The 19,484-nt window shown below is 41.2% G+C and overlaps 1 protein-coding gene across 3 annotated transcripts; it reads left to right on the forward strand.

Moving 5' to 3' along the window:
• Positions 1–1,719: 1,719 nt before the first annotated feature.
• lpar2b (lysophosphatidic acid receptor 2b) lies at positions 1,720–18,996 on the forward strand. Of its 3 annotated transcripts, XM_058073407.1 has the most exons (6): positions 1,767–1,838; positions 2,030–2,104; positions 11,305–11,709; positions 11,872–12,366; positions 14,554–14,813; positions 17,185–18,996. In XM_058073407.1, the coding sequence occupies exons 3-6, from the start codon at positions 11,454–11,456 to the stop codon at positions 17,287–17,289; spliced, it is 1,116 nt and encodes a 371-aa protein (XP_057929390.1). In that variant the 5' UTR covers positions 1,767–1,838; positions 2,030–2,104; positions 11,305–11,453; the 3' UTR covers positions 17,290–18,996. The 3 variants fall into 3 exon arrangements, with proteins under 3 accessions (XP_057929398.1, XP_057929390.1, XP_057929381.1); XM_058073415.1 differs by lacking the exon at positions 2,030–2,104 and having other exon boundaries at positions 1,720–1,838; XM_058073398.1 differs by having other exon boundaries at positions 1,807–2,104.
• Positions 18,997–19,484: the final 488 nt, after the last annotated feature.

The raw sequence follows: 19,484 nt of genomic DNA on the forward strand, positions 1-19,484 counted from the left end.
ATGTTGATGATGAGTGGCCGGGAATGACTACAACTTCAAGACCCTGGCTATAATCTATCCCAGATGACAATAAAACGGCTCCGCATGTGATCCTCACACACGGCACATAAGAGTCACACATTGCACAACAGTCAGTATTATTCTGGAGAACACCAAAAAAAAAAACAAAAAAAAAACAACATGCCTGTTCTCACGCAACCCCCACATCAGGCCTTCTATCGCATTGTACTTCTGCTTCTCCATGATGGGGGTCTAAGGATTCACCGCAAGTTCCTCTTCTGAAGAATCGATCCTTTTGTTTGGATTAACGTATGTTATGTTAGCTAAAAACTTGCGTCCTTCAAGGTGTAACCTCCACCCTTCTGAGGCGCCACACTTACTGGATACAAAAGAAATAACATGGAAGTAGGAGTTGCAAAACCCAAGTGACTCAGCTGTTCACTGAAAATGTAGTTGGGAGTAAATAATAAATTAGTAATAAGTTGGTGTTTTGTGAAGTATAACATACAGTTCTTTGGATGTTGTTGTGGGGTCTTTTGTGACTTCTTAGATGAGTCTTTGCAGACCACTTCTCAGAAGTTTCACCACTGTTCCATTGCTCTCACTGTAGTTTGTTGGAGTCCCAAAGTTTCAGAAATGGCTTTATAACTTTTATAACTTTATAAAAGTTTTTACTTCAATAACAAGCTCATACATTAGCGATACATGTCAGCATTGAATCACTGATTATCATTCAAATGAAAGATGGCGGGCCGATTAGTCTCAGTTTGACAAAAACCCAGGCAGCTGTCTGCGACGCTGAAGGGAAACATGCATGGAAAGTATGATGTACATGTCGTACACCACATAAGCAAAGTATACATGTGTTCAGGGGTGGGGGAATAAACACAAGCGCCGTATATGTCATTCTTGCGCTAATGTCAGCTCGCAAGCTGGCGTAAACAGGAAGTTGTAAGTGCTTCTTGTCCCTGGCTTGTGGTGGTATTTCCTTCTTGTCTTTTCCCGTCTTTGTCGTCATGAGACATAAACAGTCGAATGAGTGATAACTGTTTTAAATGGTAGGTTTATGCTTTGGGTAACTTTCCAGCATCCCACATGTGACCGTTTCTTTCTTTGTGGTTATATGCGTGTATTTTTTCATCTTAATGTAAAGTCCTCGTGTCCACAGCAGACAACACTGTGTAAATTTTGTTGTTTCCAATATCTTAAAAATGACACTATGTTACTAAACTACCTCAAATTGTTGATAAAAATCTAAATGTTGTACAATTATGAGGCCTGCAATAAACACTTACAGAGGATGAAACGGTTGCTTGGCCTTAAAGAGGGTATTTTTTTCCCTCCATAATTTGCAAATTATGATGGGGATACCTTACATGAATTTGTACTAAAAAAAATCTAGGTCACAAAATCAACTGTAGACAGGAGGTAGCACACAAACAAATGGTTGAATGGCTGATGAGCACATAGTAACCACTACAGCAGATGTGCCCTGTAAAACCTTGTACTAAACATGGGAAAACACCCAAAGCAATGTAGTTGATTTTTAATATTATCATTAATAATTTTAGAATTTTAATATTATTTAGTATTCTTTAATTTCATATCTGGAGGTTTCAGTTTTGACCTCCTGCTAACCTTGAGCATCAATAATTGACCTTTTACTGCCCCAACTGTCAATCAATTCAACCTCACTCTGCCATTGGATGGCGTGGCCCCATTCTCAAGCCAATAGAGAGCAACCAAGGGCGGGGCTAAAGCACCGGCCAAGGAGCCGTCTCACCGCGCCCTTTCAGCTCCACTCAACCCGGCTAGAGGGAGCCGATCTCCGTGTACAGGTAATGACAAAGCGCACTAAAAAGTTCTGGAAGAAACAGTTAGCGGTTAACCTGAGGACATTGCGCCTTTCTGCCAAGTTGTGTGCTGGAGCAGAACCTCCCAGGAATCAAAACTTTGTTTCGTTTGTGTCCCTTTTGCGTTGTTTTCGGTTTGTTCACCTTTTGGGCGTCTTCGCGGGAGGTGACCCCAGGTACGACACTTACTTTGCTCGCTCGACGCCTTGTGTCGATTTACTACACGAACCAGCTCGAATTTACTAGAAAAGGTGAGTATATTTCTTTTTTTTTTTGACTTAAGTGTGTTGCTGTATTAAATTAATTAGGCGAAATTCGTGCCAGATTTGTTTGACTTTAAGATTATTGAACTAAGTTGTTCCAGCAGCCATATTACCACAAAGCTAAGGACCAGACTTCTTCCTGCATTATTACTCTTATTTGTGTATAATGTAATTGTAAAACTCTGTTATATCTTAACATTTTTACTTCACCGAGTGGTATTCATGAATACAGTAATAAAACCAAGACAATAAAACGCTTATGTTTAGCTTGTTCACGGATCTTTTACATAACCTGCTAGCTCTGTTTTGAAGGCGTTTGTCAACGATCTTCCAAATGATAGGGGCGCTTTGCTGTTTTTAAAAATCGCTAGTCAATAAGCTACCTATATGATGGGAGCACTCTGCTGTTTTTAAGGGCCTACTGCAAAAATGCGAGTTTAAATATCTTCTTATGACAGCAGAGCTCTGCTGTTTTTAAGGACTGACTGCAAAAGCCATGTCAAAGATCCTCTATATGACAGGAGTACTCAACTGCAATAACACTGGTCAAAGATCCTCCACATGACGAGATAAAATAGATAGATACATAGTGCAAAATGACGTTTTTAGGAATCTGCTACAAAACGCATGGTGATGTGATGTAATTTATTTCATCATATTTTATAATTTTGCGTGGTTTCCGCCTTTGCAGATCAGTTGAGATTATATTGCGGTGGGTTGTTTTTTTCTTCCGTTTTAAGGCACACTTATATGTGCTAAAATTATAAACTAAATTTAAATAAAACTACATTTATTTGGAGTTAAAATAGTCTTGCATGGTCCTACAGATCCACAATTAGAAGCATACACTACTCCCCAAATAGAGGGTTTCAAAAACAGCTTCAGCTCAATACCCAAATTTAGTTTAGTTTCGCCTGCAACCCAAACATAATAAATATACCATGTATTATAACGCGCCGTTCATAAATTAATGATAAGGAAAACAGAGGACATGAATCAAGTGAAACAGGGGTTTTCATAGTGAGAAGTGCATTAGTGTTTATTTTCCCACAAATTGGCGCTTAGAGATATTAACATTTTTTAAAACCAAATACACCACTGGTATGATAATAGTAATAACAATACAACTCACTGTACATAAGAGAAATATGTACTTGAAAACGTAACTGAGATTAATTGAGTATCAGTTTTGGAAAAGCCATTTGTAAAGCTTTGGGACTCCAGTGAACCACAGTGAGAGTCATTATCCACAAATGGCGAAAACATAGAACAGCGGTGAACCTTCCCAAGGAGTGGCCGGCCAACCAAAATCACCCCAAGAGCTCACAAAAGACCCCACAACATCCAAAGAACTACAGGCCTCACTTGCCTCATTTAAGGTCAGTGTCCATGACAAACGTTCAGGCAAATGTCAGTGTTCAGGCAAAAATTGGGCTGTATGGCAGAGTTCCAAGAAGAAAAAATACTGCTGAACAAAAAAACCTCTTGATGATCCCCAAAACCTTTGGTAAAACACTCTGATGAGACAAAAGTCGCACTATTTGGAAGGTGTGTGTCCCATTACATCTGGCACAGAAGTAACGCTGCGTTTCAGAAAAAGAACATCATACCAACAGTAAAATATAGTGGTGGTAGTGTGATGGTCTGAAGCTGTTTTGCTGTGTCAGGACCTGGAAGATTTGTCGTGCTAAATGGAACCATGAATTCTGGTGTCCACCAAAAAATCCTGAAGTGGAATGTCTGGCCATCTGTTTATGACCTCCAACTGGATCAGGACAATCAGGACAATAATCCAAAAGACACTACCAAGACCTCTGAATGACTGAAGAAAAACAAAATGAAATCTTTGAAGTGGCAGAGTCAGAGTTCAGGTCAGAGTCCTGACCTGAACCCTGTTGAGATGCTGTGGCTTGACCTTAAAATGTGGTTCATGCCACAAAAAAAATGCAGAGCTCCTTCCTGTGCACCTGCTACTTCACTTTTATTGACGGCTTGTATTTATTTGCCAAATAAATTTTGTTGATCGTTCGTTCATTGACAAGGATGCAGAGAATTCTGAACATCTTCATGGGTTGATCTTACAAATCTTTAAGTTAAGTTGATCAAACGTATAATTACTTCTTACTTTTTGTTTCTGCTTGCAGAGCAACAAGTTGCAAGATAGCTGCTTAACTGCTAATGCTAATGCTGGGAACACCAAAGTACTAGGGCTGGGCCATATATCGATATTGTTAAAATATTTCTTTTAAGCATGATATCAAAAACAAACATAAACATATAAAGACGGGATTTGAGCTGTTTTCTTATATCTCAGTTATCTCTTGGTCTCACTCATCACTCTGCTCTGTGTGTCGGCACTCCTGAGTGGGGCGCCTGACCCCCCCCCGTGCACTAGAGCGGCGGGGCGCAGCAGTAGAACACGTAGGAAGCAACAAGTTCCAAACCCTTTTGGTGACATGTTTTCGACAAGTGACAAATCTAGCTACTTTTTCTGCCGTCGTTGAAGAGTTTTCTGGTATTTGGGGACTTAAAAGTGAAAGCAAAGCTCCAGCTGCACACTAGTGGAAAGCCACTCATCCTGGAGGCACAAACCCACCTGGGTTGGTCTTGTCCTGTTTTAAAAACGGGATCTAAAATGTAAATGTTTCTTAATCTTCATTAAATTACTACACATTACACTCGATGCTCATTCGGACTCGGTACTTACCTCTCATTGTGTCTGAACCTGTGATGGGAGAAATAATTGAGTAGTCGTGGCTACAAGATAAAAAGTGGAGGCCATTCCGGATGCAATTATTATCGTGTCTAGACTTTGAGAGGCGCTAGCCAAGATAAAATATTACAATTATTTTCTTTTGATGAAGTGATGGCCAATTTAAAATTAACTAACTAAATAAACAAACAAATTGATTGATCGGCCACAATCAGTATTGGCTGATTTCTGTGAAAAACATGTGATCGGCATATGGCAATAAATGCCTTTCAACACAGATCACAAAAGCCGATCACATGTGGCTCGTACTATTGCAGTCTGTAGTGATCGTACAGTGGAGCGGTCCGCCCTCGGGGTTTTGCGGGGTGGACTGTCTAGGGGGGATAGCTTTTTTTCTATCTCCAAAACTTCAATTCAAGAGCAAACACCTGACGGAATATGCTGAGTTTTTGAGTCAAATTCAAGCTAATATAGACAAAACCATGGACAACACTCCCACATATGTCCTTGACAGTCAGCAGTCTAAAGTAAATAACCTGAAAAATAATTGATTTCATCGGACTAGATGACTAGACTCTCTCACTCTACTCGTATACCAGTTATAGCCCCAACTCTTTTGGTACTGTAGTTTGAGAGAGTCCCCCAAAATGGTACAGATCAAGCCGGACTATAGAGCGCACCTGATTATAAGCCTCACCCACTACATTTTTAGAGTAAAACCGATTTTGTACATACACAAGCCGCACCTGTATATAAGCCGCATGTGCCCACATTAAAACATGTAAACATATTTACAAAGAAAGACGGTACACAGAGAGAGTTTTCAAAGTTTTAATAATATAACTTAACAATAATAATAATATACCTTTCTTCACAAACGGTGCCTGTGACGCGGCAGTGAAACGGTAGCAACATGGTAACAACACGCTAGCAACACAATAGCAACACAGTATAACAGGTCTGGTAAAACGGGTCTGGTAAAAGAACATACTGGTAAAAATCACGGTAAGCCGTCTTCATCTTCCTCCTTTTGAATTTAATTTATGCACAAGACAAGAAGTTGCAGTCTTCCTCGGCGCATATATTCCACCGGTCTTAATCTTACATTTTCTACTCGAGAGCCCCTGGCGGCCGTTAGAAAAATGACATAAATTGGCCGCATCAACTGAATAAGCCGCAGGGTTGAAAGTTTGGGGAAAAAGTAGCGGCTTATAGTCCGGAATTTACGGTAACTATACTGCGTATCAGTTTCACATATTCCCCCTCTTATTCCCATTCAGTTGCCATGACGTGTTTGTGATTAAATATCTTACGGTTAACACCAAGCAGGCGCTACTTGCTGTGTGTAGGTGCTTCCTGCTCTTCATTCAACACTGAAACCCGACAAGGCGATGAGCACAATTTCCCTATTTAAGATAATTGAGCGTTTCTCTGTTGCACTCGCATGAGGTGCACTGTAAATCTTCCCTGCTGCAAAGAATCGCTGGTTTCCCTAGTCTTTTTTTTTTTTCTTCTAAGAATGGCGGGAGGAAGAGGAGTCTTGGGCGTGGCCGCCATGCTAATAAGGGGTTTGCATAGAAACTGCTCTTTATGGACGGCACTCGTTCCTTTCACGCACAAACGGGTGCAAGCGATGCATAAAAACGCTTAGTCGTGTGTAGAGTGTGGCTTTGGCAGCCGGTATTGTTTCTCAGTGGAGGGGGTTCTCCAATTTAAAATATTTATGCATATGTCAGGAAATCGGCTAATGGTGCGATGAAAAGCCGTGTTTCCACCGAGCACTCCTGCTCCGTTTGCCATCAGTACAGTGGTGTAGTGTTGTAAACATACCAGTAAGACTACACACAATTTGAAGTAAGCTCCTTCAATTATAATCATGATGGTATGCAGATCCATCTAATGGTATTATATTACAAAGATAGGGCAGCACGGTGCAATATTGGTTGCACTGGTATTGGTTAGAAGATTTCGGTTTCTGTTTTGCACATTCTCCATCTGCTTGAGTGGGTTTTATCTAGATACTTTGTACTTTGAGATCATTCATTTGATGTAAAGTGCGTTAGAAATTAAATTTATTAGTATTATTATTACTCCAGCTATGATTTTTTTTTCCAAATTGGGGTTTTTCGGTTTGAATTTTTGGGAATTCAGTATTTTTTTTTTAATTGAGCATGTGTGCTTTTTGTGTTGGTGAATAAAATGTCCATTAATTAAAAGCAAGACATAAACATCGGACAATTTTTCCCAGTATTTCAGATACTGAAGTACCGTTTGTCTGGATAACTTTTGTCATGGTATGTCATTCACTGCATGCATGGCTACAAAATCATCAATAAAATGTAATGCCTTGTGCATGTGGTTTAAGGAAGACATAGTCACTAAAGAAATTCCATTTGCTTTATTCAGGTAAGATATTTTTTATGACACCCTTATTTTGCTTGCACAATTACACAGGATGTTGTTTTGCACAGCTGTTCAAGGCCAGAAGTGTGTTGTGTGTTGAGAATGTCTCTGCACTGTTAAATGAAACCGTGACACCGTGAAGCTGTGGCGCTAGTCACTCAGAATGTGCACAAAGTTAGCGGGCATCTTGAAACGTTCACATTAAGTTACATTAATAAGCCTTAAAACTCAAGACCATAGGGCACTGAGATGCACTCACAGCCACACTAGCATGCTCTGCTAAACTAGGGCAGGGTGATATATTGATATTAAACCGGATTTGTGCTGTAATTATAGGTTATCACATACTACAGTATTAATTGGCCCTGTACCCTAGAAACCGCCCATGAATGATACGGGAAAAGGCCGAAATGATACTGTGTCAAAGCCCAGGGCAGTGATACTGATAAAATATAGAATTTAACCATGTCCAGTATCAGCCCCCGTAGCTGTCCACTCAGAGCGCGCTGCTCTGGTATCGTGCTCTGGTATCAGAGAACAGCGCACGAGCGTGAACACACAGCGTTTGTTTTGCTGCCGTCTGTGCTCTGTCAACATGTCAGCGGTTAAATAGTAAATAGTATAGTAAATATTAGTATAATAGTAAATATTAAATAGTCCGTGATAATAAGCTCGTGATACCATGACAAACCATGTGATAACCTATAAGTATCTCACTCATCCCTCTGCACTGTGTAGGAGCTTCTGCCCCTCCATGCTTGTAGGAGGAGGGGTGAACGGTTATTACAAACTGGTCAATCTTAACTCTCCTCCTGATACGCCGCAAGCCATTACCTGTGAGGACAAGGTAAATATTTGAGGCTAAACCAAGTGGAGGTAGAAAAAAACTTGCAAAGCAAATATTTTTTCTTGTGGTATTTGTTGGCGACCCACTGTTCTGTGCTATTTTTTTAAATTCAAATTAACACCCCCTCAGTCAGTAACAATACAGTACAGTACAGCACCATTTTGACATTGATTAGTATGTGTGTGCGTACACGCTCTAGAGCATTGTTTTTCAACCTTTTTTGAGCCACGGCACGTTTTTTACATTGGAAAAATCTTGTGGCACACCACTAACCAAAAATGTTCCAAAATGTCACCACGACCTCACACGTGCATCAATAAGTCTATGGGAGGAACAAGGTAGGTGTTGCCACACGGACCAATATTACATTGCTCTGCCAGTCTTTACACCACAGACACTCCACAGTAGCCACGTTTTTACATCACCACTTTTTCTCTTTCCGAATGACCTTTCGGGAAACAATGGTATCCATGGAAAGGAATATTCCAAACTCTCGTCTACATGCACCGTGAAAATCAACCAGAATAGTCAATGGGGCATGCCCAGTAAAACGTAAACATCAACATCACGTGATACCGGCTTCCCCAAGTTTTTCTTTCACTTGTTGGAATAACTCCGTATTGCCAGTTTTTCGTCTGTCCAGTCTTGAAATTTAGTTTGAATCAAAAACAAACTTTGCTTAGTCCAGTGCCGATTGCTGGCCTCCATTTTTAAAAGTGAAGAACGTCTGGATCTGCGTGTTACGTCATATCTGAGCATGCGCTGAAAGAACGCACCCGGGATCAATTTAAACAGAAAAAGATCAAATTCAATCTTGATAATATTTTATAATTAAACTCAGGACATGTTTTATATAGATATATATTTTATTTTTTAATAAAACTGCACTTGTGAATGGCGTATAGAAGGGTTTAGATTCTGTTCCACAGATGGCGCTATTACACACCGAAAGCTGCTTGCCAACCGCCAATAAACAACAGAAGAAGAAGAACGCAGTCTGACAACTTTCCGTTTGAGCGGGTACAAGATACCTCAATCGGATTGGTTAAAGGAATATTCCATCCCTGTTCAATTCTTTCCTTTTGAGCAAATAAACCAAATGCAATTGGAATATTTGGGTCCATGTATACTATTGACATAATATTTGCAAATGATGATTAATAAATGTTAATTATAAAAAGTGATATTGGATAATTCCTCACGGCACACCTGACGGTTTCTCAAGGTACACTAGTGTGCCGCGGCACAGTGGTTGAAAATCACTCCTCTAGAGAGTGTCTGAGGTCAAAGATTGTTTCTGAAAGTAACAAATGCTTCCTGTCGGTGCTGTTGACTCATTCGCCAACAGTTTTGTGGCGTATAGCATCTTCAAACAGGTTTAATTCGCTTTAGCTACCTTGACTGTTCCATTGTGATTGATAGCTGAAAATAAGTTTTATTTTGGTACACCTAACAATTTTTGAGAAATAATAGTGAAAAGTGCGTCTCGGTGAAAATGGTACTTTATTGACATATTGTTCCAGAGGAGAAATTTGAGCAACTATAAATTTTTTATTTTTTTATTTTTTTTTACCACACTGAGATGTTTAGACATTGGATTTTTGTCAAGACCATTTTTTTTTTGGTTTGAGTTCTTTCAAATTCTTTCTCTGACCCGTTACAGTTTGTGGCCCTCAACTGAACCGCTTCTCTCCTGCTCCACATTTTTCTCTTTTTTTTTTTTTTACTTTGGCATCTTCCTCCTTTGTTGCACCCGTGGTAGGAAGAGTGGGTCACTGAGGCTGTGTGTGAATGTTTGGATTGAGATTGTGTTACATAGTTGGATTGTGTAATTGCGAGGTGTGTCTCCGCTCCATTGTGGACAGACACACACACAGCAAAATGGCCGGTGTCAGGGAGGGATGGTGATTCGAAAGCGATGCTTACAGGCTTTTATACAGGTTTACTGACAATGGGCGGTATTCAGTTGATGTTCGTGCTCCTCTGAATTTGATCTGTACGCAAACGTTTTCAAAATATCAAGGAAACGCAGACTTTACTGGGTTGTTGTTTTTAGGCAAAACAAGATATTCACACACATCATCTTTTCTGATATTTGGAGGACCAAACCATTAATTGTTTGTGTCGTTCAGGGCCCAACCAATTCATTTTAAAACATCAACCTTCAAACTAATCAGATAAGAGAATAATCGTGAGTTGTGGCTAGTGTATATGAAGATACTTATACTACTTATACTACTCAAACTCAATTTACCTGGGGGCCACTGGAGCTAGGGTCTGGGCAAGGCTGGGCCGCATCAGGTTTTCCAAAAAAAACAAAACAACGCATTTATTAAAAACAGAAAATATACAAACTTTTTCAGTGCTTTGGTTCCGATTTTCTACAAGAAAAGCTCTGATAAAACATTCCACTGTTCTCAAATATCTTAATTTTTATTTTTCTGCACAAAATAAGATGAAAAATAAATAAACAAATCAAGAATAAAGAAAATCAATCAATCAGTAATAAATAAATATAATAATAATAATAATATTAAAACGGCAAATAATAAAAACTTAAGAAACCACATATAGTTGGTGGGTAGACAAATTATTTTTTTCTGATTAAAATGAACAAAGCATTATTAGAGCCCTGTAGACATGACAAAACACGACTATAGTCACATTTATACTTTTTTTTTATTTACAACATATTGCGCAACTGCAGGGTCTTGAGACACATGCTAACTCGCAACACTAGAGAGCTAGCGACCTAAATGGTAGCCTTCAAGATATTTCCTTTAAACTTAAATAGCCAAAAACTTACCACTTCCACACGGAGAGGGAGGATAACTATTAACAGTTATTTAACCTTTAACATGAACATTAATCAAACGTAATAATTTTTTCTGGGTACATGATACCATACAGCATCCATATCAAACTTGCGCGGGCCGCACTAACATTAAACTTTCATATCAAGGCGGGGGCCTCAAACTAGTGTCCTGGGGCCGTGTGTTTGAGACCCCTGACTTATACATACTTTGTTAACAAGTCAGGAAATTTCTTAAAGTATGTTTGTCGCCTCCAGGCATGCTAATATGCTGTATAATTTATGTATAGGGAGAAGTTTGTGTGCATTTCCAATTCAAATACAAGCCTGTCCGTGGGCTCAAAAAGCTTGAGTGACCACTATGATAGACGGATGGATATTCCAATGTTTACTGTCTCTCGTGTGTCCCACAGACAAGCATCCTGGCCCGTGCAGCTGATGGCATGCCGCCCTACAGTCCATCAGAGAGAGGGCGAGTCTGAATGGCGCCCTAGTCCCACCCCTCTTCTCCCTGTATGAAAGGCCTCGCCCTCTATATTCCAAGCCTGCTGACCTCTGCACCATGGATATACTGTCTGACGACACGGAAGGCTGCTACTTCAACCGCACCGTCAAGTTCTTCTACGAGAAGAGCAACAAGAACATCAGCGATCACTGGCGTCGCCGCGACTATGTGGTTGTCACGCTGGGCATGACGGTCTGCTTCATTGTCATCTTCTCCAATCTTCTGGTCATTGGAGCCATTTTAAAAAATAGACGCTTCCACTTTCCCATCTACTACCTTTTGGGTAATCTGGCCTTGGCAGACCTCTTCTCAGGTACAGCATACACTCAATTAATCGATTAATTAATTCTTGGTATTATTTATTAATTAGGGGTCCGTCCTCTACTCTATTTGCTTTTATGTGCGTGTAAATGACGTGCACAGCTGTAACAATACCTCTTGACAGTGTTAATCACGCCGCCTTCTGTCATGCCAGGTGTCTCCTACCTCCACTTGATGTTCCACACGGGTCCATGGACCATCAAGCTGTCCAAGCACCAGTGGTTTGTGCGTCAGGCTCTCATCGACACCAGCCTGACCGCCTCCGTCCTCAACCTCCTGGCCGTGGCGGTGGAGCGCCACCAGACCATCTTTCAGATGCAGCTCCACAGCAAGATGAGCACGCGGCGTGTCTTTGTCATCATGCTGTTCATCTGGCTGATTGCCATCATAATGGGTCTAGTGCCCACCATGGGCTGGCACTGTCTTTGCGACCTGGAGAACTGCTCCACCATGGCGCCGCTCTATAGCCGCAGCTACCTGGTCTTCTGGGCGCTCCTCAACCTGCTCACCTTCTCCATCATGGTGGCCGTCTACACCCGCATTTTTTTGTACGTGCGGCACAAGAGCAAGCAGATGTCACAGCACACCACGCAGATGAGACACCGGGAGACGGTGTTGAACCTGATGAAGACCGTCTCCATGATCTTAGGTAAGGTGACGCATCTTAACGCACCACCTGACTTAGTAGCTAACTGTTAGCTCCTCTCAGCATGTCCGCACTTGTTATCCACCCCCCCCCCCCCCATACTCCTTCACTCCCTTTCCCGACAGCTCCTCTTGTTTTCCATACAACTTAGTTTCCAGTTCTTCTCCTTGAACCGTTCCTTCTCCTCCTTTGGCCTCCATGTTGCTTTTCCAACATGACAATAAATTCCTCAAGTTTTTTAAGTGCTACACGTTTTTTTTTGTGTTTTTTTTGCCGTCGCCTGGCAGCGAGTTCTCGTCCCTTCTGGCATGTGAGGGAGGCAAGAAAAACCCTGGCGTGCCCCAACAAGGAGCTGCATACTTCAGTTACTATGACACAGAGAAGAGCGTGTGTGTGTGTTGTTTGTGCAAGCGCGCACGCCTCAGGACCATCTCAAGAGTCGCTCCTCAAATTGCCTTTGTGCAGCGTGCAAGCCAGAGTCATGTCCGCCCGTAGCGTGCGCACATTATTATCAATGCAGCGAAAAGATTCCTGAGCTGCCCAATCAGGTGTTATGATAATGAAACGTGATCATGCAGACTAAACTCTGTGCGTGCATGTGTGAGAGGAATTTGACAGTACATTCCCCTTCTCCCTTTAGAACCTCCTGCTTTTGACATTCTTTAGCACATCCTGTCTCTTTTCTTTCCTAGTGTACCTGCACAATACTCCAATGTACGTACTTGAGTGTACTGGTGTATTTATTTTTTTTAAATCATGCCACCACACAACAATACCAGAACTAGGCTTGTCACGATAACAAATTTTCTTGGACTGTAATTGTCCCGGTCGGCACGGCGGTGGAGTGGTTAGCGTGCAGACCTCACAGCTAGGAGGACCAGGGTTCGATTCCACCCTTGGGCATCTCCGTGTGGAGTTTGCATGTTCTCCCCGTGCATGCGTGGGTTTCCTTCCACATTCCAAAAACATTCTAGGTTAATTGGCGACTCCAAATTGTCCATAGGTATGAATGTGAGTGTGAATGGTTGTTTGTCTATATGTGCCCTGTGATTGGCTGTACCCCGCCTCTCGGCCGAAAACAGCTTGGATAGGCTCCAGCGACCCTTGTGAGGAAAAAGCGGTAGAAAATGAATGAATGTAATTGTCCCACAAATTATTGCAATATTATCTTTCATAATAATGTGAGTACACGGTATCAAAAGCGACTTTAATTTCTCTAGAATCTACAAACCTTAACCCACATATAAAAAACACTGAAATTAAAAGTAAGCTTAACTGCGTATCGAATGTCCAAAGCAAGCCAGGTGTTGAGGGGTAGTTGATTTAACAACATTCTATCAATAGTTACACACACTTGTTTCTGTTCCTCTAAGTCCCATCCCTGGGGAGACTACTTCAAGTCACTTGGGATGTTTTCACCTGTGTTCCTGTGGAGACAGGATGACTTGTAAGGTCACTCGTTGGTTATGTAGCGGACCGTGACGCTAATGTATGGTTGAGTCGCTGGACTATTTCATGTCTGGGTTTTAGTTGTCAATAAACTAGATTGCGGGGCTGCACGGCGAATGAGTGGTTAGCGCGCAGACCTCACAGCTAGGAGACCAGGGTACAATCCCTGTTTGCATGTTGCATGCAACCAGAGGGAAGGGTGGCGTTTTCAGCCATTGTTGGGTCCCGACTATGAAGGGATGGGAGGTTTTTCCCACCCCATGGACCAGGAAGTATTAGGGCCACAATGGGAAAAACTAATCTGGCTCTTTCCAAAAATGTAGAATGACTGTCTTGAGTGTGGCTGCATGGCGGTCGGGTGGTTAGCACGCAGGCCTCACAAACCGAGTTCGATTCCACTCTCTCTGTGTGGAGTTTGCATGTTCTCCCCGTGCATGCGTGGGTTTTCTCCGGGTACTCCGGTTTCCTCCCACATTCCAAAAACATGCTAGGTTAATTGGTGACTCCAAATTGTCCATAGGTATGAATGTGAGTGTGAATGGTTGTTTGTCTATATGTGCCCTGTGATTGGCTGGCAACCAATCCAGGGTGTCCTCTCGCCCGAAGACAGCTGGGATAGGCTCCAGCACCCCCTGCGACCCTCGTGAGGATAAGCGGTAGAAAATGAATGAATGAATAAACTAGATTGCATCTCTATTGAAGAGCTTGTTGTTGACGTCCTCCCTCTGTCTCCCCCTGCAGGCTGGTTTGTGATCTGCTGGACACCCGGCCTGGTGGTGCTGCTGCTCGACGGGCTGGGCTGCGACGAGTGCAAAGTGCTACGCTACGAGAAGTACTGCCTGGTGCTGGCTGAGTGCAACTCCCTGGTCAACCCCATCATCTACTCCTTCAGGGACAAGGACATGAGGAGGACCTTCAGGGAGATCCTGTGCTGCCTGTGCCGGCGCGGCAGCAACCACGAGAGCACGTCCGGGGTTAACTTTAACACCCTGGAACATGAGGTACTGTCTGAGAGCAACGGAACCGAAGTCAGCAATCACATACAAAAAAACGACTACTAGCCCCACCCCTTGACCTCCCCTGACCCTCATGACTGCATGACAGCCGCCACCCTTTTCCTTCTTATTCCGCCTCCAAAATCTTATTCTCAAAGAGCCAATCTTACATGGACTTCACACAAAGTTAAGATCTTTGCTCAACAAATGACTCCAGCTGGGAGATGGAATGCTCATCTTATCTACTCGTGCCTTTCATCCCTATCTTCTTATCTCCAAAACCATCAAGTGGCCTTCTGCAGGTTTTGTCTTTTGCTGACCCACAACCATTAGTAGTAGTCATAGTAGTGTCGTAGTAGTAGTAGTATTACGCTTTATCACCCTCCTCCCCTCTGCTGAGGTGCTCAATTGGTTTTTTTAGGTGTGGAGGAGACAAGGAGACATACTTGGCCTTTGTCTTCATCCTTTTTCTCCTGTCATGCAAACAAGGGGGTGGATGTTGGAATTCATGTGTCCCTCAATGAGCTCCTCTAGTGTCAAATGCTAGCACCCCTATGCTTGACTGTCGGCAAGACACAATTATCTCACTACTCGCGCGGTTTGCCATTGCTATTTAGACAATAATGGCGGCGTGTTGACTCATTTTCAGTCGATAGTGAACCATTCATACAAGCTAGGCTACACCAAGGACCAACTTGCTAGGCTAACTCGCAGCAACGTTAAAGTCAAAACGGTTGCTATACGTCATCGATTGTCAGCCGCCCTGCATTGCTTCCACAGAAGTCACATGTGTAGATATCCCATTCATGAGGTACGGGATGTTTGGGACGTTTTCTTGAGCACTACATGAAACGATGATCAATTCCTTTGGTTAGGAAATAGCTTTTTAAAAAGCATCCGTCAGCCATGACTCACCTCACTGAAAGCCTCTTGTTTATGTCCAAAAGCTGTCCTGTGGACAACTTAATGAGTGCTTTCCTTTTATGAAACACATTAAGGGACCGCTATCAGCCATTGAACATGCAGTTATTAGCTACTCACACACACACACACACACACACACACACTTAATGAAAGCAGTCAAACTTCATGTGCTATTGCTTATGTGTTTTGTGGAATAGAATCAGGATGTAATTTAAAACCACAACACTTCCCATTTAAAGAAGATAATTGTGACATAAAGGCTGTCCAGATGTGTGTGTGTTGCAAGGCATTCGCTTAGTCATGCATACACACACACACACACACACACACACACACATACGCAGGCTGTAATTTCTGCTGACTGGAACTGAATCTGTGTGGTTAACAAGCTAACTTAGCTGTAGGGGAAAACCAACAGAAAGCATCATGTTAAGTAGTTGGGCCACAAGAGGGTGCTGTTTTTCCCAATATGGCCCTCATGCAACCTTTTATTACCTGTACAGGCACTGTTTGATGCTACATTTTGGCATTTTTAACTGTCATACATGTATAAACACAAGTTAAAGTGATTTTATTTTTTGAATGCGAAAAAAGTTGCAAAAAAAAAATTGTGCAAGTAAAAAAAAAAAATCTAAATTGCTGAAATTGAGCAAAGTTTGTGAAAATAAATCACATTTGTACAAAAAGTCTTATTAGTGTCAGGAAAATCAAATTTGTGCTAAAGGTCATGACAAATAATACAACAAGTAAGAAGTCACAGAAAAACATACAAAAAAAAAAATTAAATTTACGCTAAAAGTAGGGAAAAATTTTTGGATACATTTTTCCATAAAAGTACATTTTTAAGTAAAGAAAATGTAAGTAAATTAAGTAAAAAAAAATAAAAAAGTAATATTTATGCCAAAAAGTTAAGACGTTTTTCAAGAGAAAAAGTAAACATTGTGGGAAACATCAGTCATAATTGATGTAAAAAGTAAACAGTGAATTAACATTGGAATATCATAAATGAACTGTACAGACGACGTTTTAGTGACATCATATATACTGTAGTGTTCCAAACTGCCGTATAAATGTAAAAAGAAGTTGACCACTATGATAAAACATACTCTTGATGATACTCTTGTTCATACCTTGTAGTGTTTCCTTAGCGACAGTAGATGAAGACCAGCTGTGATTGGACAGCTGACACTAATTGGCCTATTGGTGAATCATGGCAGGTTAATGTAAACGCGAGGAATGTTTGTATTGTATCCTCCGTACTCTGTTCTTTCCATCTGAATAATAAATCCACAAAGCAGCAGCGACACATGTGAGATGTGACGTGATGTCCTGCGTGCTAACAAGCTGTCTTCACACGTGCCCCCCCCGCCCCCCACACTAACCTCCTTTCTCTTCCTTTCCCACTTCCTGATCTCATCTCACCCACTTCCCTTCCTTTTACTTCCGCCTGTAGAACTCAAAGTCTCGTGACGTGGAGCTGATGGAGAAGAGCAATGGGACGCTGCTCATCAGTAAAGACTTGAAGGACAGGACGCTGTCTTCAGAGAGTTGGAATTAACACTCACACACTCACACACACACACACACACACACACACGCCTCAAAGACTCACTCAATCACTCTTGAAAGTGACAGGAGGGGCGTGGCCTCAAAGGTCAAGAAAGGGGCGGGTCTGGACCTTATTTCCCGTTTTACGACCTCACCCAAATATTTACAGATACAAGAATTTGTTGTTGTTGTACTCCATCAAGATTATACACACATCTTTGCATCATCTATTAAGAACAAAAACACACAACTATTATTATTAAACTGATTTTTTTTTTGCAATCTACCTTCTGAAAAGTGCTTCATATTATTATTATTATTATTATTTATAAGGCTTTTTTCCCGACGTGTTTTTCCTCTGTAGGAAGTGGTACCTCATCAACATTGGGCTTCATTTGCAGTGCCAGTTGGGAAGAAGTAGGTGAATCTTTTCAGATTTGGTTAGTTTTATAAAGTTTGGACAGTGACAGTGAAACTTCAGTTGTACTAACTAGAGATTTTTTTTTTGCTATGTTTCCACTTCATGCTATACACAATCATGCCTTTTTTTAAAATTTCATTATAAAATAAGTCACTTTTGTGGAAAAAGACAGGACAATAAATTATGTCTCTGCAAAAAAGGAAAACAAGGGAAAATTTTAATTTCTGCAAAAAAATCCTGGAGGGAAAAAAATATGTGTGTTAAAGTTGGGAAAGTTACATTTGGGCAGAAAACGTGGGAAAAAAAATTGTGTTAAACGGTTAGAAAGGAACATTTATTTTTATATCAGTAAGATATCAGGGGAAAAAAATGGAAAAATGTGTAAACGTCAAGGAAAGGAAGTCAAATTGAAAATTCCATTTGAGCAAAAAGTATCCATGCATCCTTTTTCCATGCCGCTTAACCTCATAAGGGGTGTCTTTGGGGGAGGGGCGGGGTACACCCTGGACCGGTGTGTTGATCTGCATTATATAAGACTGACTTTTGGAACACTGAGACAAAGACGATGGCAGCGTGTCATGGTTGCATCATTCAAAATGACACCAACTTTATGCGTCATTTGATGTCACATGATTTGTAAAGTTCATTTCTTGGAGGTTTTAATAAGTTCTCTTTTGTCTTCTCTGTTGAACCTCCGCTTGGTTTTTCCTTATCCTTTCTGCTTCCTTCCTCCCATCCCGCGTCGTCTCCTTCCTTGCACGCCCGTGGGAGAATTTTTTCAGCCATATCGGCACCGACGTCCTTTTGTTATGTGCGCATCTGACCTTACGCCCTTTGGGATTTATAAGCGGCTTCAACATCCTTTTGCGCCTCCTCAGGCGTAGGGCCCTCCTCAGTGGGGCCAGCGCTCTCCTCACAGGTGATCTCCTCTGCCGGAAGAATAACCTCTTAGAGGACGAGCCGCCCATCACTGAAGGACCTGCTGCGGTGAGACACATGTTGGGTTAGGGGTGTCCTAATTTTTTCCACAGGGGTCACTTTCATATTTTGTAAAGATGTTTATATAGCTCAAGAAAATGCACCTTAACTTTGTGGTAGATGCAAAAAAGCACATTATTAGTATGAATAGATCAACTTTATTCTTCAATCATTTTTGGAAATGTTTTTCTTGTTATTATAAAATTATTCCCATAATATTGTAGCATTTTCTCCAACCTAAATTTCCCAAAATTTCTTATCTTTAAAATTTTTTTTTTTTACTCCATATTACTAAAATGACATTATTTTCCTCTCTTAGTATTATGAGTATATTTTCATAAAATTACATAAATTATTGAAATAAATGCTTGTCAAAAATTTGGAAAACTAAATACAGTTGTACATACAAATTGTGTATAAAGTTAAGTATTTTACCTTGAGCATGGTTGGAGGTTGTTGTTGACCTTTTTCAATCCACTCTGACTTTTACAAACGTGTCTGCAGCAAGTCACATTTTAGTCGTGGAGCAAACCGGTTGTGGCACATTCTTCTAGGATGACCCCTCCCCCATCTAAGTATTTAGTGCTGCTTTCTAATGTACTACTACTTAGCTAATACACGGAAAGCTATCATTAATCTCATGTACAGTACGTACGTAACAAGTGTATATGAAAGTATGAATCGTTGTTTCTCCCACCTCCAGGACTATAGAAAAGTAGAAAAAAATGATACCTCATGACAGGTGTAATGTCAGAATTACAACCTCGACTCATCAGAAAGGTTTTCTGACATTTTTGGTCTTACTG

The sequence above is a fragment of the Doryrhamphus excisus genome, chromosome 1 (assembly GCF_030265055.1).
Source record: "Doryrhamphus excisus isolate RoL2022-K1 chromosome 1, RoL_Dexc_1.0, whole genome shotgun sequence".
In the NCBI taxonomy this organism is placed as follows: Eukaryota; Metazoa; Chordata; class Actinopteri; order Syngnathiformes; family Syngnathidae; genus Doryrhamphus; species Doryrhamphus excisus.

Bases quoted from the DNA above. Each gene is read 5' to 3' on its own strand.
- lpar2b (XM_058073415.1), top strand. From the start codon at position 11,454: ATGGATATACTGTCTGACGACACGGAAGGCTGCTACTTCAACCGCACC. The intron at 12,367-14,553 runs GTAAGGTGACGC...CTCCCCCTGCAG, and splicing joins GACCGTCTCCATGATCTTAG to GCTGGTTTGTGATCTGCTGG. The intron at 14,814-17,184 runs GTACTGTCTGAG...TTCCGCCTGTAG, and splicing joins TTAACACCCTGGAACATGAG to AACTCAAAGTCTCGTGACGT.